Below are 26,214 nucleotides of genomic sequence, written 5' to 3'. Positions count from 1 at the left end.
CAGTGCGCATTTCAAACGAGGAATATTTAGATAAATTGTGTTTTTATTTCTCAAGCGCAGCACTTGAGTTATTAATATAGGAAAAACGTTCCACGGAAAAGACAGCGAGGCCATTGTTTACATTGTGCTTTGCACCGAGCAAGCAACATTCTTTTGACCAATCAGGGCCGGTCTTGCGTACAAGGCCCCGCCTCTTCCTCTATACACTGCTTTTCAAAATCCACCAGATGCCGCCGCCGAGGGAGGATGGCATTCACTCTCAAAAAGCAGCCTACCCTTGGTGACTAACATCCTGTCTCGTTGTTGAAAGCACTTTTTATATTTCGAACGCACAATCGCAAGGACGTTCAAGCTTTTAATGTCGAGGAAACCGCGGCGCACCCTGTGTGGAGGATATGTGTAAAAAAAAAAAGTTGCTTTCCTATTAGCGTTTGAGTGTTTTTTTTCACTCCTCGGTTGGACACGCAGGGGCGTTTTTTTCCCCACGTTTGGAGAATTAGGTGAGTATCTGCGTCTTATTTTGCTTTAACACTTGTTCATATTTGTTTAAGAAACGCAACAAAAGTTAAGGGGTGAGGAGTTTGCGTCCTTAAACGAGCCCGGTAGGCCGATACGTGATGTGTAATTGTACTGGTGTTTTCTCGTCATGTTTCTTTACAATGGGCTTCGAAGTACTAAATTGCTTGTTTGATACTATTTTAAATGCTATTAAAAAGTGAGAGGGGCTGAACTGCAGTAAGCCACTATTGCTTCCTGATTAAGGCACACAATGTATAGACTACAGAGGCTGAACTAATAACTTGTTGCAAATGAACTTTGCAGGAAGTTAATTTAAAGCGTGCACATTAAGGGACATTTTGTCCCTTAAAGGATACTCTTCACCCCAATTCTTCTTCTTGTGGGGAGAGACTCAGTGAACAGGCCAATTTGAAGTTGGGAAAGTATAGTGACCGAATCAGCAATATATTAGGATAAGGCTGCAATTAACTGATTCATCTGATGAAAACTATTTGCTATATGAAGTTTAGCATGTGAATTATTGAGTAATTATTATTGATTGAAGGTGCTCATGAATAATGCAATGTTTAAACAATAGTGAAAATAGAATAACTAATGCACATATGAATCACTTCTGTCAATTTCTTTTACGGCCAAATGTTGTTTTGCTATGTTTTTCAACCATGAATTACATTGGCTTTTAAGGGACTACATTTTTAAGGAAAAAGTACGTATTTTTAAGGAAAAGTACGTATTTTTAAGGGAAAGTACGTATAATTCAGACACTCTGCGCCCAACCAGGAAGTACGGTGTCCTTTAAGGACAGAAGTATCATAGTTTTAAGGCAAAAAGTAGGTTTGGTAGCAATTTTTAGCTTCAAATGCGTACCAAAAGTGAGCTAGGAAGTACGATGGCCTTTTAGGGTCTTGATTTTGATTTGTTACTTTCCTATGTACCTCAGGCATGTAATGTGATGGCCATGAAAGAAGTGTTCTCCTTAGTTGGCTAGCATAGCACTTAATGTTGAACCTCAAGCTAAACTAATAACCTCTTCCTCTTTTTTTGACTCAATCTAGCAAGTAATTACACAAAGTTTATTCAATTTGAATACAGCAGTTTGGTCTAACAGTGTTTTTTGGCAGCAATTGCCCAAAAACATTTTAAATGCACTGTTAACAGCATTTTCATGCAATTTTTTGGCTTGTATTATTTTGAGTGCCTTAGTTTGGGTTACTTTTGACCCTCACCTGCTGTCTGCATTCAGAGTAAAAAGATGCTGTTTCTTCTCTCCTCCAACTGGCCATCGTCTGTGATTATCTGGCATCCTGAGAGCTACTCAATGGTGCACATGTAGAATACTGATGCGGGCTTTGTAGGCAACCCCCATTGTGCAATGAGTGGGTACCCCCTCCGCTCCGTATGTGTTGGGGGGGCACCTGGTTGGGAGTACTTGATGTGGAGCACCGACCGGAATTGTATTGATCCTGTGCGTGTATACAAGCTGTCGATTGTTATAATATTCTTTGTCACCTTGTCTTTTTTGTAATTTTTTTTATTTTGTTTTTTTATAAAAGCAACAAAAACAAAAGATAATGAGTATGTTTTCATGAAGAACTACAGAAATCAGTATAATTACTGTGTAGAGGATGAAATCAGAGGATTTGGACAATTTTAAGTTAAGTAATGGCTCCAAACGATTACTCGAATTTTAAAAATAGTTGATCATTTTCATAATAGACTAATTTTGAAATAATCGAATGGCGGGTTGGGGGAGAAGAGAAACTTTATTTGAATAATGTCATTGACATGTTTTGTTTCTATATTAGCGTAAGTGTGGCATGTCAGCGGCAATGTGCTTTGCATTATAGAAGCCAAGCCACACAAAACAAATAGGCCTGACAAATTCGAATTATTCAATAGAATTAATTAATCACCCAGCCCTACTAGTTCAGAGTCATTGTCAGTGTCACATTTTGGCCACATCTCAATTAGCAAGAGTGGCTAATCGGTTGTAATTGGATTAGCCAAATCCTGCGCAGCTAATGAGCCTGAATCAGTGTTTGTGTATGCGGCACCCTGGGAGAAAGATCAATGTTTCCACCCTGTTTAGTGAGTATCTTTCCACCACAATTGGGTAGTGACTCTACAATTGAGCTATTTACGCCCGTCACTTTTCGGCAAATACGCCACAACATGAGCATTTTTCTGTTTTGCGTTGGCAGGGCAGGCTGCTGTCCTGTGGGATGGATGACGTCCTGGAGCAGGACCAGTACGAGGAGCGCCTGAAGGAAGTTTTTGATGGCTTCGACGCCAGCGGTTGCGGCTCACTGTGCCCGGAGGAATTGGCCGACCTCTGCCTGTCGCTGCACTTGGAGGACGTGGCCCCGGCCCTGTTGGACGCGCTGCTGCAGGGTCGGGACCGCATCACTGACAGAGTACGTGCCCCAAGTGTCCTATCCCATAACTGCGATGTTAGCTTTTGTCATGTAATGTGTGTCAGCCTTAGTCCACGTGTGTAGGTGTTAGTCTTTACAAATTATTGACCAATCTTACTTGTTGAAAACGTCTTCATGTTTGAACAAACGTTCCATTTTTGGGGTCTCCTGCTATTTTGGAGGTACAACGTTCTAATTTATTTCTACGGTGTCATAATAAATAAACTCTTAAATAGTCTATAAAATTGATGAATGACCCATCCCTACTGTTTGCTCATTACACGTCAGATCATTTGGACTGAAAGGCTTTTCATTCTTCTCTTTTTTTTTTTTTTTTTTTTTTTTTGTGGTTTGTTTGAATACATCAAATAGCCGAGTTGAACCTCTTCAGACAAAATGGGCCTAAATCAGCTCTTGCTACCTTGTCTGTCGTCAGGACAACCGAGCAAGCTCTCATCAACACACACGGATACTTTGAGGGTGAAATTGGTCAAATGAATGCAAAACAACCAAGGGTTCAGCCAAGACTATACAGTCATGAAAAAAAAGGATTAGACCAGAACTGTTTTGTCCGTGTTCTTCATTTTAAATGCCTGGTGCAACTAAAAGTACATTTGTTTGGACAAATATAATGATGGCAACAAAAATATAAGAGCTGACATCTTGCTATTTTGCATAGTTTTCTTGATGGTAAACCAAACCACTTAATTTCTTACATCAGTAGCTATGGTTATTGTAATACCAAAAACGTAACATTTCGGCAGTCCGTGTTTTCTTTTGTCTGTTAGTCACATGATACACCTTTAGTGGTACCCAGGTGTGAATGTGAGGAATTTTGTGCCCAGCAATGGGCCAGCAACTAGTCCACAGAAAAGCCCGTACTTCCAAATTTGTGGAGGTTTTTTTTCTGTTTTAAAATATAAACAAAACAAAAATCAAACTTTTGTATTATTTGTGTGTGGGGGGGGGGAAATACAAATGGAATTTGTGCAAATCTTAATCACCCAATTGATGGTGAACATGTGCAAACAACCCCCAATCAATGGTTGAATAAACCTCCTCAATTAAACTTTTTTAGAAGTATATGGACTAGTTGTAAACGACAAGCATACATGGTAAACCTGTTGGTAAGTAAACAGTCTGAACCGGTTACTGTGTCCACACCTGCTCAAACAAAGCACACCAAGGGGAAAACGAGGACGAGGGTTTTAGATTAATTTCGAGCAAGAAGTGCTGGAGTGAAAGGAACTGAAGTTGAAGTGTGTGCACGGACCTCTTGGCTATTGTCTCGCAGCGTGTGCAGGCTGAATAAGCGGGGTGGGGGTAGTGTCATTGGTTATGCGGTGGGGTGCGGGCGAGTGACCCGATTGCCCACTCCTGACATCCAACAATGAAGCCAAAAGCGGCAGACGCCGGCCGGGACCGCACAAAGAAAATCAGCATATTCACATTCGGCAGCTGTTGATTGTGCGAGCGCGGCCTCGCCACCCCCCGTCCCCCCCCACACCGCAGCCACAGACACCCTTCGGAGGAATTTCCTGAATTTTGAATTGCTCAAATCGGTCTGCTTCTTATCGCTAACATCTCGCCGCAGGTTGACTTTGACCAGTTCAGGGATGCGCTGATTCTGGTGTTGTCATCCAGCATCGAGGCTCCGCAAGCGCAAGAGGAAGTCCCGTCCAGACCAGGTAACATAAACATTCGTCTGTTATTTCCACTTTCAAGTCCCTGAAACGTTTGAGATCTTGGTACTTGTTGATCCTGGAAATAAAAGGACCCTGCCCCCAAAGGCTCACAGGCCTCCCAAATACTAACCTGCAACCGGTTCGCCTTTCATCTCCAATAAATTACCTCGAAAAAATATTTTCAACAATGGTTTGAAACACACTATGGTCCTCCAAAAATGTCTTGATCTGTGAAACGTCTTTACAACGTGTTTATAATAATAAACGTTTTTATTTTATGTATATATTTTTTAAAAGGAAACCCAAGAGTCGTGCGTCATTAAGTAAAATGCATCATTTTCTCTTTTGTTTTTATAATTGCTCTTTAATCACTTAAAGATATATTTTACCGAATATTTCATTATTGGAAATTATTTTGAGTACGATACTAAAATATCCACTCGCTGCATCCCTACAGCTCACCCATTAAATTGTCATGTTTTTATAGTTTAACTAAACCCTTGGTCACCGGGATTAACCCGCAAAAAAATTGCTCCTCAAATTACATTATTTGTGGGCAGTGACGGTAAATAGATATATTAATCCATCTTCCGATTAAATCGGTTATCGTTTTTTTTTGGTAAAATCGGCGACCGGCTCCAAACTCCCGTCAGCGTAAAGCCCAGTTCTTATTCTGTTTTCGTCAGAGTCGCCCGACATCCAACCAAAGTTTGTGAAGGGCAGCAAACGTTACGGGCGTCGCTCCAAGCCGGAATTGGCCAACGCCATTGCAGACTTTTGCGAAGACGAGCACAACCAAGACGAAGGCACCCCAGGCGGCGAGGACACCAAGGACAACTATGACTCGGCTGTTCCAAGGAAGCGTGAGGTAAAAAGCAGCACACGCGCACCTCGGATGCCATCCTTATCAACCGCCGTCCTCATATGGAGCATATCTCTGTGGTGAAGAGTTATTCTTGGCTAATCAGCTCGGCCTGAAATGCGGCAGGAAAGTTTCACGCAGCCTTGTCATTGCTTTAACTCTCTGTAAATAAAGCAGCAAGTGTAATTAATCGTGTGGCGAGCCACAAACAATCGGTTCAAAGCCGCAATGTTTGCGTGGCGTCGCAGCAGGTGTTCGCTTAATCTGTCGTGATGCCGCGACGACGGGCGTTTCCATCTTGAAATGAATGTTATCTAATATTCTTTTGTTACCAATTTGACAAAGTCCACATTTTCGACAAAAATGTCGACAAAAATGTCAAAACTGTCAAATCCAGGTGAAACTAAATTGTCAAAGCAACCTAATGTGGATCTGATCTCATCATATCAAATTTGAATTTTGTTTTGATTAGGAGTTTTTCCCTTTTGGAACCAGAAGAAGATTAGTAGCGGTTTTCTCCAACCACGTTCAGTCCAGATCTGATCCAGAATGTACAGTAATTTCAAATCTCATCTGATCAGGTTTTACTTTTATTGTACCTGTGTAGGATCTAGATTTTTGGAGCCTTTATGCCGAAGCAGAAGTTTTATCCTGATCTGAACCAAATTTATAGATTTAGCTGTAATTTATGTTTAGCATGGAATCAAAATCCTAAACTAACTAGCTAACAAAGCTGTAACACCCGAAATGTCAAACCATCGTCAATCTGTCTGTTTTCATTTGGCAGCCATTTCAAATCTCATCCAATCAATGTTTATTTTCATTCTGCTTTTAAGGAGAATTGCGTGCATGTTCGAGTTGGATCCCAAAGAAATGTATTAACTGTCAATTTGTATCTGAATCTTAGCCAGATTGTACGTTTTGACAGCATTTACACTTGTTTACACAGTACACTCAATTTTTGTCAAATCTCATCAGTTCGGGTTGTAATTTAGTTGGGCGGATGTGGGTTCTTATGTCCTTTGACTGGATCCAGAATAGATTTTGGGAGTTGGATCCATAAATATGATTTGGAGCTGTAATATCAAACAAAATTTGATCATACTGTATTTGTCGAATCAGATGTACCGTACACTAAACATCCAAATCACATTTGTTGTTGCGATTCTTGTCAAATCTCATCTGATCGGGATGTCATTTTGTGTTCTTCGGTGGCAGACATCTTTTACTGTCATTAAAATTTGACTGCAAGCGACACAGACCCATAATGCTGATCTTGTTGATCTTCTTGGTGGATAATCCCGCTCTCGTTGCTGGCATGCACGTCTCTTGACAGATGCTTAGGCAGGCCTAAGCTCCTCACATTTACCGAGACCTCGTCACATTGCCCGGTGGAGAAAATGGGACATCACTTTGGTGTTGATGAAGGGAAGCGTTTGATTTTAGTTGAAGTAAATGATTTCATCAAAAGTTTGGCCATTTGTGCGTTTCCTCCCAAAACGCATCTGTAGAGAGTTTAAACCACGTATAGTAGACAGATGGAAGACCCTGAGTTCCTTAGAATGTTCATATGTTGACAAAGGAGTGTCAGCTGGTCATCATGATGGCTGCTCCAGGCTGGAGCGGGTGTGTTGATATTCCGTGTATTGTCTGCACACGTTGCTGTCCAGATGCCTGAAGACAAACGTCAATGTGACCATGAACAGAAGCGTGCCCTTTTAGTTTTGACAAATCCAGGTGACGGCAATTCTGCAGTGGCCAATGACGGGTGGACGTTCAACTTGTCAGAACGGAGGAGGGTGCAGGGCAACAAAGAAACTTCCCAACCCCTCCTCTTTGTGCATTTCTCCACACCATGTAAAAGGCCACTTGCAGATTCCCCATCTGTTCTTCATTCCCTCACTTTTTGCTTCCCAGACAATAGCGTTACCCCTTGGCCAAAAGCCTCCGCCTCCGGACGCCATTCAACCGTAAACTCATTTAAAAGTCACGCTCGAAGCTAAAGAAGAAGCAGCTGCTGCACAGACAAATTAGCCAGCAGCTTTATTTATTGCTCGACATAATCAGTTTCCCAGCTGGATCCTCGTCTCACTCGTGAGGAACTTTTTAAATGCTCTTACTTAACGGCCGCAACATTTCTAGTCTTTTAGAATAATGATCAAATATTCCAATAATTATTCGGGTACTTTATTTGAGTAGGTCATGACTATTTTTTAATGTTGCTTTTGCACGATTATGGGAAAAAAATAATAAACACCATTATTTTGATTGACATCACGATTAATAAACAAGGGTTTTTGTTGATTTAAAAATGTAATCTTTATTAACTCATTCACTGTCAGACATTTTCAGTCCCTCTTTTGCCCTAACGTTTGAAAAAAAAAAAGAAAAATATATAAATAAATTCCTGGGATTGAGTAGTCGCGCTGTGAAAAGACAAATAAATTCGTCCTTGGCAGTGAATGAGTTAAACTTCCAAAATTCAACTTTTTAAATCTAACTTAAAAGACAACCACAAAATAAATGAGCAACAAGTAAAACTAAAGATGCAAGCGGCTATAAACGTGAGAAGACAAAATTTAAATCAGTTTAATTTCAATCACTTGCCCAGCTGTAGTTTCTAAGACTAAAATATTAGAAGACATTGGCCATTTATGTCAATTTTAACACGAACTGTACCGAAACATCGCTTAACGTCGAAAGGTATTTTACTATCAAATACATAATGATGGAACCTGCCTGCCGGGTATTGTTATGCAAATTATTTTTAAAGTAATAAATAAGACTGCAGTACTTGGAAAAGTAGTAAACGAGCTTGCTAAATTCTTATATTTGTGTTTCTCTCCACCAGCGCTGGAATGCAGATGAAACGAGCACAGAAGAATATGAAGCAGAAGGTTTGCTCTAGTTTCCCGCCGGAATTCCCTTATTTAGATATTGGTCACTAACTCATCTTTTCCTCTTTTAGGCCAGATGCATCTGTGGAACCCGGACGAGCCCAGTACGCCTCGAGGATGCGTCTCGGCTGCCCTGAAGGAGCGGCTCCAGGAAGCCTGCGAAGAGTTGGCCATATCATGGCACGGATGCGCCGGCCATGCCGAACTGCTCACCCTGTGCGATTATTTGGGCTTGGAGGTAAAAATCCCAAATTCTTGTCATACGGAAAACAACGAGAAAATGATTCAGCTATTGTTGCCTGTTTCTTAGCTGGTCTCTTTTTTTTTTTTTTTGAAAATAGTCTCTTAACTCACGCACTGCCATTTGCCAAATGTTTTTTTTTTTTTTCAAACCCAGGAATTTAGTTATTTATTTATTTATTCAAACGTTAAAGTAAAAGAGGATCTGCAAATGTCTGGCAGTGAATGAGTTAATGATGGGAAAACTCGCTAAATGTAGCAACCAAGTAGTTAAGTTGGCAACAGTGACATGACTGTGCTTTTGCAAACTACCTCCTCAATTAATTGATTTATTTGAGCCCAGCCCTAATTCATGCTAATTAATGCATTTCCTATGTCAGATAAGTGCGGATGTACTGCATGGCTTGAATGGGGACGGATGGATCAATGTTCAAGAGTTTGTGTCCATGGTTTTAAAGTACAACAAGCCTGCCACCCCGTCGGCCTCCACTCCTTACAGGCAACTGAAAAGACAACACTCCACTCAGGTAGGTTCACCTTGTCTCAGAAGTTCTGGGCAAGGGTTTTCAGCTCTGAACTAAAATGACAAGAAACTCAAAAAGTTGACGTGCTTTAAGATTTCCAGGTACTTTTAGCTCTTGTTTAGGTAATGATTTCTGGAGTTGAAATGCAAAATGTCTCTCTAAAAGTTGTAGGCACTTGAAACTCTTACTCTCTTACTTAGATAAAAAGTTCCTTCTGTTCAAATGCAAAATGTTCCCCCAAAAGCTCCATGAACTCTTGGCTCATATTTAGAAAAAGTTCTAGGGTCTCTTATCTCTCGTTTAGGTGAACGCCCCAAGAATGTTTGTTTTTTTTTACTCTTGTTTAGGGTAAACGTGCCTGGTACTTTCCGCTCTTGTTTAGGTAAAAGTCACACACATATTTTTGGTAAAAGTTCCAGGACTTTTAAGCCTAATTTAGGGTAAAAATGCCCGGAACTCTCACTTCTTGTTTTGGCAAAAGTTCGTATGGTCCGAATGTGCAACATTCCTCCCAAATATTTCAGGAACTTTTCTCTCTTGTTGGTGTACAAGCCCCAGGAACGAAATTGTGGTCTCTTTCCAGAATAGTTGCTGCATAATATGAAGGCAGTCTTTCACAACTATTGACATTTTCCTTGATCCCGTCAGTCCTTTGATGAAGTGGGCCGCCGGATTGCCAATCCTTCTTCCTTGATGAGCAGCATCGGTATGCGTCTGTTCTCTACCCTGGACGACGGCACTGGCTTCACTCCAGTCGAGTCCGTCATAGACGCCTGGATGGAGGAAGGCATAGAAAATAGCATTGAGATCATGCAGGTGAGGTGACGCATGCGAATCAACTTTTTTCCTTGACTTGTTCCTATTACACTGGCCTGACCGATATGTTTTTTTTTTAAGATGATGCCAATTCTAATAGTTATCAAAAAAAATAATAATCAGATAACAGATTCATCAGCCGATTATTTAAAAAAAAAAAAATAAATAAAATTAAAAAAAAAAAAAAAAAAGAGAGAGAGTACCAAAGCTTATTTTTTGCGTCACTTCGCTTACGGTACCCTGTTATAGAAAGAAACCCTGGTGATATTGTTGTCAAGACGCTAATTTCTTATGTTGCAGGCATTAAATTTCAGCCTGGACGGCAAGCTGAGTCTGTGCGATCTGACCGTCGCGCTGGAAAATGAACTCCTGGCCACCAAGAATGGCATCCACCAGGCGGCGCTGGCCAGTTTCAAAGCGGAAATCAGACATCTCCTGTTAGTCCGATTGGAACCGTAGTTAAAGTTTTTTGGATTCAGGTATTACTGGATAATTTATAGTATGTTTCCTTTTTATTACTCAGCGAGCGCGTCGACAGCGAGTTGAGGGAGAAGGAGAAAATCCGATCAGACCTGGAAAAGGCAGAAAGGCTTAAAACCCAGCTGGCCACCGAGGTGGACGAGCATCACTTGTCGATCGAGCGCACCAATAATCTTAACCTCAGGTAATTTGGCGCCACCCTTGTTGTTTGTATTGCACTCTGTCGATTACTCTGTATTTTGGATTTAGTTGTTAGTTGTTCAAGCCGACTCACCATTGGCCCAGCACTATGTGGTGTGAGATGAGTGCTAGAGCACTGTGTGGAACGGGTCCGCGCATAGAACAAGATTTCACAAGAAAGAAATATGCTGTAAAAATATGTCTCTAATTCTTGAGCCTTGTGATGTTTGCCCATGCGTTATTAAAACACCCGCGAACTGATTTAAGACATTTTTTGGCCTTCTTACTGAACAATTCTGTTCTGACTCTGCAAAGCAGCCTGGTGTTAATGTGTTCATATTAACTCATTCACTGCCATATATTTTCAGACCCCCTTTTACCCCGCAATTTGGATAAGAAATGGAAAAAAATATATAAATAAATTCCTGGGATTGAATGGCTGGACTGTAAAAAAGACGTGTAAATTCGTGAATGAGTTGATAGCTACACTAAATGAATTGCATGTGAACGTTGTGCAGGAAGTTAGAGGAGGAGCACCAAGAGAAGCTGGCGGCGGTGCGCTCAGAGCTGATGAAGGAGATGGACCTGATCCGCCAGCAGGCGGCGCAGCAATGTGAGGAACTGGAGGCGGAGGTGGGCAAGATTAAGGAGGACGAGTCCTTCCTCCGAGACCATCTCTCCATCTCGGTCAAGGTAGGTCGGAATTTGCTGTGTCTCCTACCGATTAAGGCTCAAAGCCTGGTAGAAGTTGTATTCTTTTCCTCAAAGGAAAACAGACGTCTGGAGATGGACTTGCTGGACTGCACTGAAAAACTGATGAAGGCCCAAAGCCAAGTGACAAAACTGCAGGCCAGTTTGGACAACATGATGAAAGAGAAGGTAAGACGCCAATGGAGACTTTTTTTTTTTTTTTTTTTTTGACCGTTTCAAATCAATTCAACCAAATGCGTGTCTGTGTGTGTGATATTTAGTTTGGCGACCTGGACCCCGGCAGTGCGGACTTCTTCTTGCAGGAGGAGCGCATTAAGCAGTTGCGACTGGACTACGAAGCGCAGTGCAGGGTAAACAATACTGTGTTTACGACGTACAAGTCCGGACCATAAATATTAAGAGATTGATGTTTATGGTCTTTTTGGCCCAAAACACCACCTTAATGGATTTGAAATGAAGCCAACAAGATAATCTTTAACTTTCATCTTGAGAGGATTTACAATGGTGTAGAAATTACAACGGGGACCAAAAAGAGTGAAGTTAAAGTACATCTCGTTTGATTCATTTTCAAATAAATTGTGGTGATGTTTAGAGCCAAAAAGATGAGAAGTGTCGATCCCATTTTGGAGGTCGGCTACATTAAAAAAAAAAAAATGGCTTCGCATCTGTGAAAGGGTTTTTCTTTTTTTCCCCTGCTGAATAATCCCGCTCCTGTGATTAAAATTAAAGTTGACTCGCATCCTGCGGGAATCCCGTCGGATTCCCGGGACCCGCGGAAAAAAATGTCACCCTCTAGTGTACACTGTACAATGTCTTCTGCATAACATGGCTGCTGTCACACTTGTCGAGCAGCCTCGTGAGTTAAGAAAGGTTTTTACGGTGACTTCAAAGAGGCCGTTCCAGAAAAATCTTGACATGCTGCTTCACCAAAGAGGAGGAGAGAAATAGCAGGGCAAACATGCGGAAAGAAGTGTGCAAGGTGTTTAGGCTAGCTCGCAGCTTTTTTTTTTTAATACAAAATATTGAGCCTCATTATGATCACAAACAGTTATTTACTCTTTCAGCTCAAGAAAAAGTTGTTGTGGTAAATTTCTAATACTGCACCTCTGATTATTTTGACAGGAATTGCGGGATCGTGTGGATGAGCTCCAGTCCGAGCTGCAGGACTTTCAAAGCTTAGGCCGACCTCAGCAGCCCTGCCCCCAGCCTCTCTCCGAGGAGCTGGAAAGCAAAAGCCCCGGCGTTGAGTCGGACCCGGGCCTCGGCTCGGAGGAAGTCCATCCCTTCATCACTATGAGCCTGGAGGCGGAGATGATGCTGGAGCAGCAAAAGGAGCAGCATTTGCGCCAAATGGATGACTTGAGGAACCAACTGGAAGCCAAAGCAAGTCCGCTTCATTGTGTCATTATCAAGATTTTTGCAACAAAGATAGATGCATGTCATGTTTTTAAAAACAACCACATATCTAATGTCTTTATCTTATGGGACACAGTACAACTTTTAAATCTGAAAATCAGACTTAAAAGTGCATTAAAAAAAAAAAGTCTTTTCCTCGCTGCAGATCAACGAATTCAACGCTGCGGTTGAGCAACACGAGGACCAGACGACTGCACTGGCCCACCAGCACCAGCAGGAGGTCCAGGCCTCGAGGAAGGAGCTGGCCGACGTTCGCTCACGGGAGCAGGAGCTCCAGAGCCAGCTTGAGCTGGCACAGCTGGAGCGGACCCGCCTGGAGGTGGAGACGCGGGAGGAGGCGGGCACCCTTCGGCGGCAGCTTCTTGAAGCGGAGAGCATTGCCGCGGAACGGGAGGATCAGCTGAGGAACCTGCAAGAGCGAAAGCCGGACCTTCTTGCTGAGATGGAGGAGCTACGAAACCAACACGCCAGTGTGGTAAAGTCTCTGGAAAAGAAGAACATGGAAGAGTTGGAAGCCGGACTGCAGGACTGGGAGAAGAAACGCCAAAAAGAAAAGGATGAGCTAGAAAAGAGGTGGATGGATTGTTTTGAAAAGGAGAAGGAACTACTGAGGCAAAGCCACGAGGAGGAGCTGACGGCCAGACTCGAGGAGGCGAGGTCCGGCTTGGAGGAGGAGCACGACCGAACTGTGAAAAGGCTGACGGAGGAGTGGCAGAAGCAGCGAGCTCAGCTGGACGAGCAGAACGACGAGTCCCTGCAGGCGCTGCTGGAGGAGGCCATGCTGAGGCTGGTCAAAGAGCAGGAGGAGAAGGAGACCCAGCTCCGGAGGCGGCGGGAGAGCGAGGGACTGCATCTTCAGGAACAGCACGAGCAGAGGGAGGCCAAGCTCAAGCAGGAGTGGGAGCAGGAGAGGCTTCAGCTGGAGGAGGACTACGAAGGCATGCTCCAGGAGAGACTGGACGAGGAACGCGAGAAGCACCAGGCAGAGAAGGAGGAGCTGGAGAAGAGGCTGGGAGGCCTGCTGGATCAGCAGCAAGAGAGCCACCGGGAGGCCCTGCGAGAGATGACGGTCAAACACGCCGAGGAGAGGAACGGGCTCGGTGGAATGCTGGATAAGCTACGAGACGACATCGCTCAGGAAAGGTGAGGAAATCATACGGTTCCCATAAGAATGCGAGGGGCCCGTCTGTTTACGACGGTCCCGACAGAGGTTGGGAGTCTGAGTTTGCGCAGCGGTGTACAGTCAAGTCAGCGCAGTTGCTGGTGAAGACTACATTTGTATTTTTGAGGTGTATCCAACATGCAAGAACAGAGGGTGAAAAATAAAACAATCAAAGCCATTGCGAAGACTGATGTTACTGTACCGTGGGCAATGCGGTGCATCGCAACATCGATATTTTGTCCCACGTTTTTTTTATCTACCAATAGAATGTTTCTAACAGAAGTGGTTGGGGCAGGGGCTAGAGTTATATGTGAGATTGAAACACTTAGCTCAACGTCAGACTGCAAGCAGGTGTGAAAATGATGCGTTTGTTGTATTGTCACAAATATAAACTAGGGGTGTAACGGTAAAGCAAAAACAAGGTTTGGTACAAAATTTTAAGTCTCAAACTGCTTTTCTGTCGTGTAAAAACAGATTTCATTATGTTCGAAATGAAATGTTTCACTGCGAGCAGTACACCCTCCCAAATGTGAAAGATTCCTCAAGGAAACAATAAAATAAGAATAATAGATATTCCATCACAACTTCAATCTGTTTTATAACATGCTACATCAAGAGTTTGTATACTTTTTTAGGAAATGAACAATACAGACTAAAACATCTCAAAAACATATCCGTTTTCCAGAGACACATCCTGTCCTTAACTTAAAATGTTCTTTATGTGAACTTGCCTTTGCACCGTACAGAGAAATCTGACTACAAACATTTGTTACACCCCTAGTAAAACGTGTCCTTTGCTGTAACAATGACCACATAACCATGTACAGGCGGCAGACAGAGCTGAGCTTCTCCAAGAAAATCAAACAAGTTGAAGATCGTTTCTCGGGTGACCAAGAATCCGCAGCGGCGCGCTTTCAGTCGGATGTTTCGAAACTGGAACGGCAATATCAGAGTGAGCTGAGGGAGCTCTCTGAGAGCCACGCCGAGCGGAAGCTCCACTGGGAGGCGCAGTTGCGGAGAGCGATTCAAAGTGCTGAAGAATGGCAAAAAAAGATGGAAGAGGAAACAGAGAAACTCAATCGGGAATGGGCAGAAGAGCGGCTTGAATTGGAGAAAGTCCATGGAGAGGTCCTGCAAGCGATGGCGGAAAAGAGCCAGCAGTTGCAACACCAAGTGGAGAGCAGCGCAATGGCCGCCCAGACCAAAGAAATGGAGCTGAGTCACCAGCTGAATGATCTGCACAACCGACTCCAGGAGAGTCTGCAGGCCGAGGAGGATCTTCTTGCTCGGTCTGACAAGAAAGCCAAGGATGCTGAACTCCTGCTCAGCCAAACGGTTGAAGATTTCCGACAGGAGAGGGAGGAATTCCAGAGCAGCCACGCACAGCTTGAGGCGCAATACGAAGAACTGCTTTCGTTATCCAATAGGCAGACCGCAGAGAGGATCTTGCTGCTCACTGAGCGTGACGATTTGAAGCTAAGGATTGAGGACATGGAGAGGCTCATCAAACAGGCGTTGGATGACTTTGAGCTGGACAGGAAAGAGTTTCAGGGACAGGTGGCTATCCTTGAGGAGAAATTGAAGGAGCGCCAAACCCAGGATCTGGTTTTGAGTGCGTCTAAGAATGAAGAAACTGCCACGACATCAGTTCCTGAAAATTCCTTCAGTGAGGAAGATCTGGAAATGGAGAGCAACCCAATGAATGAGCCTGACCAAGACACGTCGCATCTGAAGATGGATGCAAGTGAGAGCCGAGACCTCCACGTGTCATGGGCTTGTAACTCAAATATTCTTGGCAAGGGTTGTAATGACCTAGAAATGTCAAACTTTGAACAACCTAACGACAACCGTGAAGTTGTTCTGTGTCACGGAGAAGACCCTTGGATGACCACTGACCTCGAGTTCCCCGAGATTGACGGAAACGCAAAGTCTTTCTCACACCGTCGGTGCCAGGATAAAGACTCATCACCTGGGCTATCTGGAGCTTTGGACGACCAAAAAGAAGAAAGTGGACCTCAAGATCTACCTACCTCCTCTACCATGGAAAGCCCGTCACATAAGGATCAGTGTGATACAGAGACCGTGGTTGGTTCCTTGGTCCTCGTGGATCCTTGTGAACTATCTCTAGAGGGTGCCAAAGATGATCATGGTTCAGAATCTGACTGGGGTGATTTAAACGGGGAGCATACAAATGTTAGTCCAGAACACCTTGATCAAGACATTGATTGTGAACTCCAGGATTTTACTATTTTTGAACTGCACTCTTTATACCGTCAAACCAGAGATGAGAGTGTTCTCCTTCAGGAGAAAATATTGTTGCTCCAGCAGAAGACTGAGCTCCTTCAGAGTCTTTTGGAGCACAACAGCAAGAAGATCCAAACGGGCCACGAGTATCTGGAGGAAAACTGCAGCCTCAAAGTCAAAGTGTACCTGCTGATGGAGCACATCAAAGTGCTGGAATCCAAGGCCTCCAAGCTGAAAGAGCTTCAGGCCCGTTATGAAGATTGCGTGTGCGAGAACGCCACATTGAGGGGGCAAAACGCTGAGCTCAAAAAGACGGTTTGGAGACCGCAAAGCAGAATCGGTGTTGAGCGGATTTCTCTCACAGACGACATCGGCAGGATTCGACAGGAGAACCGTAAGCTCTCTGAGTTGTTCATGGAGATTGAAACGCAAGGGGACACCCTGGATCCCGGTTACCCCCTGAGCTGGATTTCTGAGGCTTCTCGCATCAAAGACGGCGACAGTGAGTTTGAGGTGCGCACCGCCAAACTTCACCAAGCCATCTCAGAGCTGCAAGCCAAGAATGACACCACATGGGCCAATAGGTAATGTGGAGACAACCTTGGATCCTTGTCCCCAGATTTGTGCTGTGGCCTGCCTTTATCCCCATCAGTCCCTCTTGTGCCCGCCTGACAGTACTGTGACTAGAACCCTGACTGCTCCTGAATCCCATTCCTGTTAGGGTAGCACCGCCCTTCTACATGGAGAGATAATGTTGTAGGAGGCAACAATAGTGGCAAGAACAGAAACCGAATCAACGGTGCACTGGTTTCTGCTGCAGTACCACAGAGTAGGATCTTAGCAGACTTGTCACTTAGCTGCTTTGATGCCTAGAGCAGTGATTCTCAAACTGGGGTCCCTGGATCCCCGGGGGTCCGCGAGTCATAACCTGCGGGTCCGCAAAATAATATGCAATAAATTATGCCATAATATGAGGAGTCCTTGAATCCAAAAAGTTTGAGAACCCCTGCTGTAGATGACAATTTAACACGCATCTCATAATCGATTTGTATTCATATTCCAGACATAAACTGGAGCAGCTCAACCAGGAGAAGGTTGCCGCTGAAGAGGTAGCAGAGAATTTCAACAAAGAGGTGAGTCAAAAAGCAGGAATGCAGATCTTGATTTTCAATTCGCGGAGTTCGCCTAGTTGCTTTCTAGATGTCGATTTGAATTCGATTAATTGTTCATCACTGTACACACTTTACTTGGGCCACTGATGACACGTTTCAGATGTGCGACCTTCGCTCGCAAAGCCAGCGGCTCCAGACCGAGAACGGGATGCTGGCGGACAAGAGCGCCCGCAGCCTGGCCGACGTGGACGAGCTCAAGCGGCAGCTGGCCGAGCTGATAAAAGATGACGAAAAGCAGGAGGTGCTCACCGGCGAGGACAAGAAAGAGGTGAGCGTCCGGTCGTCATGGTGATGTGTCCGACGTGACCTAGCGCTTAACGGCCGTCTGTGTCGTTAGCTGGCCGCGTGCGTGAGCTCTCTGGAGGCCGAGTTGACCAAAGCCATGAAGGACGCTGCCAGGCTGGAGGACAGGAACGCCGAGCTGGCCCAGCAGGTGTCTGACCTTCAGGAGAAGGTAAGGCTGGTTGGGTTCCTTTCAGAGCAAACTCATACAGTACCTGAGGTAATGTGTTGAAATTGTTGCTCGCCTTTTGGCCGGGTAGCTGATGGAGGCGGACTCGATGGAGAATCATCTCAGCCACCTGACGGAGGTCCGAAAGGATGCGGCCAAAGAGACTCGGTGTCTTCGCAAACAGCTGGCTAAATTCCAGGAGAGGGTAAAGACTTTTGGCTTCCTTCTTCTTACTTACCCATCCTACTTATTTCCTTCTCCATTTCCACCTCCCAGGTGAAGAGCATGGATGACACCGTTCAGGCCCTGAGTCGTCAGAGGGCTTGCCTACGGTCGGATCTCCGCATCATGCAGCAGGACCGGGATTCCGTCCGGCAGGAAGTTGCCGTGCTGCACAAGCAGCTGCAGAACGCCTCGGATAAGGTAAAACCCGTTGGACTGTAGACTGACGGCGCCTTTGTATTCACGTCTTTGTCTTCCGCAGAACCATATTTTGGAGCTGGCCTTGCACGAGTCGGGCGTCCCAAGTCCCAGCAGGAAGCTCTACAGGGACAACTCGCTACAAGTGAAGGAACAAGACGACAAGGTTTCAAGACCAAACGCGACGCTTGGATTTTGCGGTTGGGCCTGAACGTAACCGTGTCGTCGCTGCGTGCAGGTCAGCAGCCTGTGCCTGAAGCAACAGCAGCAGCACAGAAACAGCCAGGCGATGCTGCTCAAAGCCTTGGAGAAGGAGAACGCCTCCCTCAAGCAGGAACTGGATGCCCAGAAGCTGCTCATCAAGGTATCAACGCACTCGTCTACTCGCATTCTTTCATGATTGATATATACGCGGTTTCACAGTCTGCCTATTCTTCTTTCCGCCCTTTTTTACGACTGCACTTCGGCCCTTCCTTCCTTTCCTCACTTGCTTTTTATTCTTGAGTCATTCCTTTCTTTGCGGTCTTCCTTCTAAGACCTGTTTTTTGTTTTTTTTACAGGCTTCCTGACCTTCATTTCTTCCTTCTTTCCTTCCTGCCTTCCTTCCTTCGTCATGCATCCTTACTTCCTTCACCGAAACATTCTCTGCCTTGCTTCATTCCGTCCTTCTTTACGACTTCACTTTGTCCCTTCCCTTCCTCAGTTGCTTTTTATTCTTGAGTTATTCATTTCTGACTTCTTTGCTGTCTTCCTTCCAAGACTTGTTTTTTGTTTTGTTTTGTTTTTTCACTGGCATCTATTTCTTCCTGACCTTCATTCCTTGCTTACTTCTTTCCTTCCGGTCTTCCTTCCCTCAGATTTGATTTTTAGTCAGGCATCCCTACTCCTTTCACTGAAACCTTTTCTGCCTTTCTTCATTCCCTCCTTACTTCATACCAGGTTTTTTTTACTCAAGCGTTCTTCCTTTGCTAAAGCTTGCTTTTCTGAATTCCTTCCTTACATTTTTCCCTTCTGCCTTCCTTACCTGCTTCCTTCAACCCCAGACCTTACATTTTCTGACTTCCTTCATTCACGAGATGTTTTTTGTCTTCCCGAAAAACAGACAAACACATGAAATGAAACAAATTCCTTCATACCTTCCTCTTTTTTTTTTGTTTTGCATCTTTCCCTATTTGCCATTATTCACGGTGCCTGTAAAAAGAGAAACAAGCGACTTTAAGAGGTGTTCTCTTACTTTTGGTCCATCCCGTAATCTCATTGCTTGATGTGTTTTAACGTCAGGACCTGGCTGCGAAGGAAGGACATGCACAGCTGCAGGAGGAAAATGAGGCGCTCAAGGCCGAGATGGCTCACCTCACTAAGCAATTCTTTGAGGTTGGCAATACAATTGAACCGTGTTCCTAATTATTAGGCATATTCTGTTTTGGTTCAATTTCCTAAATGGTCAACATGTTTTCCACTGAATATTTTTTTAATCATCAAATAGCCTTTATAATTATATGCAGTGGCGCCTTCCGACCAATAGTGTGTTACTGTGAATTATATAAAGAAATGAGGAATTACAATTTCAATGTATTTTTATTGAAGCGGGTAATCCATCTACAATGATCTGACCCATCTGTGCATTTTAAAAAACAAATGTGGCAATTGAGCAGAAAAGTTTGCCCAGCTCAAATTTTTCTACCCCATTTGCAGTCGTTCCAGGTTCACTTCACCGGCCTCCTGCCGACGTCGCCCCGCAAGACGGCAAGGGGACATCGTTCTGGCGACGACAACGCGCAGGTACGATAATATGTTGGCACATTTCGTGTCATTTTGGAGGCACTTTACCAACCACCTTGCGCAAGTTTCATGCTGTGTTGATCATACCGTCACCGATAATGGCGCTACCTGGATGTTATGTCTTGATGTATGAAACAGAATAGGATCCACGTTCTGTTCCTCATGTCACTAAACTTTCATTAGCTGACACGTTCAGGGTCGTGTCAAAAATAAATCCCTGTGAATAATCGTTTCATCTTTTCCTGAATGGTTTGTCTTGTGTTTCACAGGTCCATCTCCATATTTATTGTGTGTGTTTGTTTTGTGGGCTTTGGTGTTTTGCTTTTACATCTTTTTAATTTTCCACTTTGGCTCTTTTTGGTGTGGTCAAACCTTCATCCCTCACCCATTTGTTGTTTTTCTTATAATGCGGGTAGAGCAGTATTACTTTATCACTAGTACGGTGCTTCACTCTTTGCACATTCTGTTATGTTACATCTTTACGAATTATTATTTATTGTTTTTTAAAAATATATATTTAAAGTGGAAGTCCACCCAAACATATTTTTTTCAAGAATATGTTCTATGCAAGCCCACTAGTTGAAACAAAGCATTCTGATAAATATTGCGCTCGTGGAATAAGAGTTAATCCACTCGTTTTTAACCATTTCTGGGGGCGGCCATTTTGTCACTTCTGTCGCCAGAATAATGACATCACAACTGCTCAGGGCTCAGATCACGAAAAAAATCACGGCTGGCCTGTTTTCTGAAGCTGAGCCGTGATTGGTCGTTGCCTGAGCCCTGAGCAGTTGTGATGTCATTTTCAGTTGACAGAAGTGACAAAAGTGACCTCGAGATAACTAAAGAAGGGTGGATTTTGCTGCTTAACTCATATTCCACAAACGCAATATTAATGAGAATGCCGCGTTTCAACTAGTGGGCCTGCTGGGAACATATTCTGGTAAAAAATGTTTGGGTTGATTTCCCCTCTTTAAAATAAAACTATGAAATCACATCTACATAATTAGTCCTAGAACTTTGCCTCACAAAAAAAAAATGTTGGGTTGTTTTCCTAGCCCACTCAGTGGGTAACTCTGGATTTTGAGCAGATTGGGTTCCTTTAACCCAAAGTTGGGTTGATTAGTTTGACCCAGCAGATCTAGTTGAAGATTGCATCTAGGTAGGCTGGAGAGTTGAAGCTCGTTGCCATTTTGCACAGTTTTGTTGTGTCCTGAAGTTGAAATAAATTGTAATGTTGGCGTAAAAAGACCAAATGTCCGACTGGCAAAGACGAGCCACTAGAAATCTTGGTAGGGATTAGCGAGGCTGAAGCCGTGGTGAAGTGTACCTTGCCTTTTTCTCTCCAGGGAGCCATGGCGGAGCAGCAAGCTAACGCCAACGCAGAAGGCTACCGGCGGATCGGCGGACTTTAACACCAAATGTCTTCTTCTCTCTGTCAAGATGGCTGCTGCGTACTTATCTTTTTATTTGTGGCATCCCCATAGGAGACTCGACAACGAGGCAAATATGTGAACGTGTCGATGCATTGCACTGCTGCTAGGTGGCGCACAAGTTTCCCAACGGGATTTCAATGGAGATTATCTCTAAAATGTTTAGGATGGGTTTTAATCAAATGCTCTCGGGGTAATCCTTTTAAGCGCAGCGTGCGCTTTCTGCCCGTCATGCTAATGTGATTGTTTGCCATATGATAGGGGGGGCGAAGCTTCTGAGACTCGGCTAGCGATCAAAATGCACACTGTTCACACACTACACTCTTCCTACGACCATTCAGGTTTCTTTGTCTCGTTTTGCCTTTTATGACTATTTGACTTGCACATGCTGTTGTTGAATGTTTTTACAAGCTGCTTTTTTTTTTTTTTGTCATCATGGGCTTTTTTTTTGTGTGTGTTGCTGCTGCACCACTTAAAGTGGATCAAATTTTTTTTGCTGATTTTCAGGAGGATATAAAAAAGTGACATCGTCACACTCACGCCTCAGTTTATTTGGAATGTTATTTATGTGTATTTATGTCGCAAGCTCCAGGCGATCACGTTATGTTTTTATTTATTATTTATCAGTATGTTATTTATAGTATTTATTTTTGGGGGTAGATTTCATGATTTTATATATTTTATTTTTTTATTGCACATTGCCCTCCCACGCTAGGGTTAGGGTTAATGGTACATTGTTTCTCATCTCAATTGACACATTTTGACAAGGTTACCAAAAATAACGTCATATTAAGGTACTGACTTGGATTTACCCGTTTGGCCACCTTCTTACTTTCACCTACAATCCGTTTTTCACCTAGAAATATAGTTCCTAGGTTGGTTTTGGACATTTTTTCTCATTTCCACTGACTAATTTTGACAAGGTTAGCAAGATGGTCATTAGGCTACAAACTTTGTTGAGGAAATGATGCATTTGTATTTATCTGTTTATGCCTGTACTCCAATTTCCAACTTGACGTATGGTTCCAGGATTGGTTTGGTACATATTTTCTAGTCTCTGTTGACAAGTGTTTACCAAAATAATTGTTGGAGCACCGACTTTCAATGATTGAGGAAAGAATGGCTTTGGTTTTAAACTTTCATCTCTGCCTATTGACCAATTCCCACGTTGAGCTCTTGTTCCTGGTTCGGTTTGTACATATTTTCTCGTCTCCACTGACAATTTTTTAAAATTGTTTTTAATAGCCCACTTGATTTCTTCCCATTTCTTTTTCTTTTTTATTATTAATTTTTGGAAATGTAACAGACATTGTTTAACATGATCAAATAAAGTTTTTAGCGAATACAGGTCTGTTTTGGGGTGATTTTTTTTTTTTTTTTTTTCTTGAAATACTGCCACTTTTCAGTCTTGATGATAATAAGAATAACAATGCTAATTATAGTTAACTGTTTCCTCTCCAGGAAGACCAGGAACCCCGGATGGAGCGCATGGAGGCACGAATGAAGGAAATCGAGGCATCGCTGCGTAACGTCAAGCTGCTCCTCAGAGAAAAAGTGGCCCAGCTCAAAGAGCAGGTCAGAACCTTAAACACAAAATTATAATGTATGTGTACATTTAGTACACATTTTCTTCTGATTGAGACTGCTGTGGTTTTGTATAGTACGCAGTTAAAACTACTGTGTTTGGTTTGTTTAATGACTGGGGAAAGCATCCGTCCCAGATTCTAGGATGTCTATTTCTGTGTTGGTTTAGTACACATGTTCTCGCAATCTCGACTGCATGCAGCTGTGTTACGGTATAGAATTTCATGCTTTGTTTTTGGCCAGCAATTGGTGAAAGCATACAGCCTGTGTGTCACCATTCAGAGTCCAACATGTACTGTACATCTCTTTCCCACAAAAATCAACTCACTTAAAAATGTGATATTATTGAGGTACTAGGTTGGTTCTGCATATCATTCCAAATTTGCAAAAAAAATTATCAGGCCTACTCATGTTGTAGTATTGGGCAGTGGAAGTGCAACAAAAACATTTCCGCCATCAAGTGGTGATTGATGACATAACTTAAAACCACAGTAGACCTCTGCACTTCAGCACCTGCACGTTCACATATTTGCGGATTTGTTTCGCCCGTTTTTTAAAGATGTTTTTTTCACATTTGTTCAGATGTTTCCCGGTTTTTATCGGATTTAATTTTGGGGTGGAAACGTATAATTAATCTTCGTCAGCACTTTTTGAAAAAATTTGGGGGTTGGTAAGAAAACATTTTTTAATTTTTTTAATTTTTGCTTTTCCGTCCGTCCGTCATTCGGCATACGTCAGTGGCCTGGGTACCCGTCCATGATCGTCATTTTTCAAGTTGAACCAATTGTAATTGTAAGTTCGGCCGTCAGTCGGTCCATCCGTCTGTCACCCCACTCACCTAAAAACACGTCAGCAAAACGATCGTCGGTCAGTGATGCATTGAGAGGTCCACCATTTATTTATTTATTTAATCGCCGGTATTTGAAAATAAAAATACACAACAGCTCTCCTATTCTGTGTGCCTTATGAGAAGATAGCTACTGCTACTCTCTGAACGATTATCTTCCAAAGATTTGCCAATTTGCTTACATTTATCAACTTTTCCCAGTTGCACAAGAACAGCAGAGCGGACGTGCTGATCCGAGATTTGTACGTAGAGAACGGTCAGCTACTGAAGGCTCTGGAGGTGGTCGAGCGGCGACGCAGAACCGCGGAGAAGACCAAGCAGCCGGTCGAGGACGACACTTTGACGCTGCACACAAGAGTATGTGGTCCAAACCCGCCTCTCCTCTCGCCATCTTTTAAATGCGCATGATATACACCTGATTTTTTTTTTTTTTTTTTTTACCGAAACGTCAGTATTATATCCAGTAAATGTGCAGTTTTGTGTATTATGTTTACCATATTCTACATTAATACGTTGAATGTATTGCACTTGTTTAAATAGTATTTCCTTCTCCACAAGGTGGTGCAAAAACACTTTTTTATTTTTTTTTATTTGATAACCTGACTACACAATTTTGTGTGTAATATTTATCATGAAGGCTTACATTGATATTGTTAAGCAGTGTTAGGGCCATACCAACTGCAAATTTGTATAATCTACAGTTTATTCGCTTTAAAAAATATATATATATTAATTTGTTCTTCAAATCAGTCCTGTTCTATACTACCCTCGTAGTATGATGGATTTAGTCTTCTAATAGTTTTACTTTATTGCTATAAAATTAGGATTTTTTTTTTTGTGTGTGTAGAATTAATCTTACAAAATTTTGACTTCATTGCCGTGAAAAACAATAAAATAATAATTTCTGGTAATGTTATGTCTATTTCTTTAAAATTACTTAATTTTCTTAGTATATTTACATTCTTGCAAAATGATACCATTGTCACAAAATTTAATCTCAGTTCACATTTTTGACTTCATTTACGTTTGCCTCAAGAATTACGACTTTCTTATCCAAATATCTGGACTTTATTTTCATAACTTCACTTTTTTTTTTTTCCCACTACCGTGGCCCTAATACTCAGTTGATAGTACACTACAATAAATCATGTCTTTTTCTATGTACTGTATGTTTTTGTTGTTGTTGTTTTTTTTTGTTTTTGAGCAAGCCAACAAAAGAAGTTCATAAACAAAACAAAAAACAAGAGGTCACCGAGACAAAAGGTCACCATTTGCATATGTTATATTGCATATATTTGCATATGTCAATTATCATTCAGAGCAATGATATTTGTATGCCAATTATCTGGGGAAAAAAAAGACATGTAAAAAGGATGACACACTTTTGACTGCAATAGTACATCCACCAAAGCATCCACTGTTTAAGTGTTTTTCTTCAAGAGTCAGGAATTCCAGATCCAAAGAACAGCATTCTGTATACGTCTTGCCCTGTGAGGAGGTTTTCAGTGTCGTTTGAATTCATACAAGCGTTCTTCTGTCCAATGCATGAATACCAAAGGACAAAGCTGCCTGTTGGCTGAGTGTAAAATTAAATGCTAGTCAAGCAATCATGAGACTTTATGATATACAGTGTGGAGCTAGTATTAAATGCAAGCCAACACTACCTGTTGCACTCACTTTCAATGCCATGTGTATTTTAACGGGTAATGACATGTTGCAGTATAGTGTTTTTAAGTGAAAATGCATATATTTTGTGGATGATGTAATGTGAATGAAAGATTTGAACTCAAGATGTTTCTGTCCAATGATATGCTTTTTTTTTCCCCTTTTTTTTTCTTACACTGTTTTTTGGGGTATGTTTTCCCCAAAATGTGCATATCCCACTATTTTAGGTTTTGTTTTTCCTCAAAAAAGTTTCCAACTATTTTGTATTTGTTTGTTCAATTTTTTGTTTTGGCCTTTTTTCCCCCATGTATTTTACTCATTTTTTTTCCTCATAAAATGTATTTTTACATGCTTTTCATTGGATGGCTGTGCTGTTGGTTACCGCGGCAAATTGAAATATTATACATTCTAATTGTGTTGATTTTTAATTCGTACATATTGAATAACATTTGTAATTTCAACAGATTCCTCCCCAGTAAAAATGAATTACAGCAGAAAATGTGGTTTAATTCTTAAAATGGAATTTGTCATTGCTGTCTTTTTTTTATCAAGTAAAACATTATAGTGCTGTATTGTCAATTTTTTTTAAAAATGAGTCTAAAACGCTTAATGTAAAAAAATAAATGCCCGAAAACTCACTCTAGAGAAAATTCTTGATTTCTGAAAACTGCAAGCAATCATCACCAAAATTTAAGTGGACATCTTTATGCCCA

General features: G+C 42.5%; 1 protein-coding gene across 6 annotated transcripts; it reads left to right on the top strand.

The window, feature by feature from the left end:
* Positions 1-229: 229 nt before the first annotated feature.
* Positions 230-26,139, top strand: nin (ninein (GSK3B interacting protein)). 6 transcript variants are annotated; one of them, XM_086050081.1, is made up of 27 exons: positions 230-500; positions 2,721-2,933; positions 4,528-4,621; positions 5,305-5,486; positions 8,332-8,377; positions 8,449-8,615; positions 8,998-9,144; positions 9,790-9,957; positions 10,258-10,394; positions 10,481-10,621; positions 11,136-11,310; positions 11,386-11,496; positions 11,589-11,678; positions 12,451-12,711; positions 12,890-13,887; positions 14,734-16,734; positions 17,214-17,283; positions 17,423-17,590; positions 17,660-17,776; positions 17,865-17,978; positions 18,050-18,196; positions 18,258-18,359; positions 18,432-18,557; positions 19,475-19,567; positions 19,889-19,975; positions 22,867-22,980; positions 24,038-26,139. In XM_086050081.1, exons 2-27 carry the CDS (start codon positions 2,742-2,744, stop codon positions 24,242-24,244), a joined length of 6,255 nt encoding a protein of 2,084 aa, XP_085906207.1. In that variant the 5' UTR covers positions 230-500; positions 2,721-2,741; the 3' UTR covers positions 24,245-26,139. The 6 variants fall into 6 exon arrangements, with proteins under 6 accessions (XP_085906207.1, XP_085906206.1, XP_085906211.1 ...); XM_086050080.1 differs by lacking the exon at positions 230-500 and adding an exon at positions 2,522-2,607; XM_086050085.1 differs by lacking the exons at positions 230-500; positions 14,734-16,734 and adding an exon at positions 2,522-2,607.
* The last annotated feature ends 75 nt before the right edge of the window (positions 26,140-26,214 follow it).

This window comes from Filicampus tigris, chromosome 13 (assembly GCF_054856515.1).
Source record: "Filicampus tigris isolate MCC_2025a chromosome 13, RoL_Ftig_1.0, whole genome shotgun sequence".
Taxonomy (NCBI): Eukaryota; Metazoa; Chordata; class Actinopteri; order Syngnathiformes; family Syngnathidae; genus Filicampus; species Filicampus tigris.
Note: the sequence above shows the minus strand (reverse complement) of the source record. Positions and strands in the feature narration are given on the sequence as shown.

Bases quoted from the DNA above. Each gene is read 5' to 3' on its own strand.
- nin (XM_086050080.1), top strand. The intron at 5,487-8,331 runs GTAAAAAGCAGC...TCTCTCCACCAG, and splicing joins CTGTTCCAAGGAAGCGTGAG to CGCTGGAATGCAGATGAAAC. The intron at 10,622-11,135 runs GTAATTTGGCGC...AACGTTGTGCAG, and splicing joins ACCAATAATCTTAACCTCAG to GAAGTTAGAGGAGGAGCACC.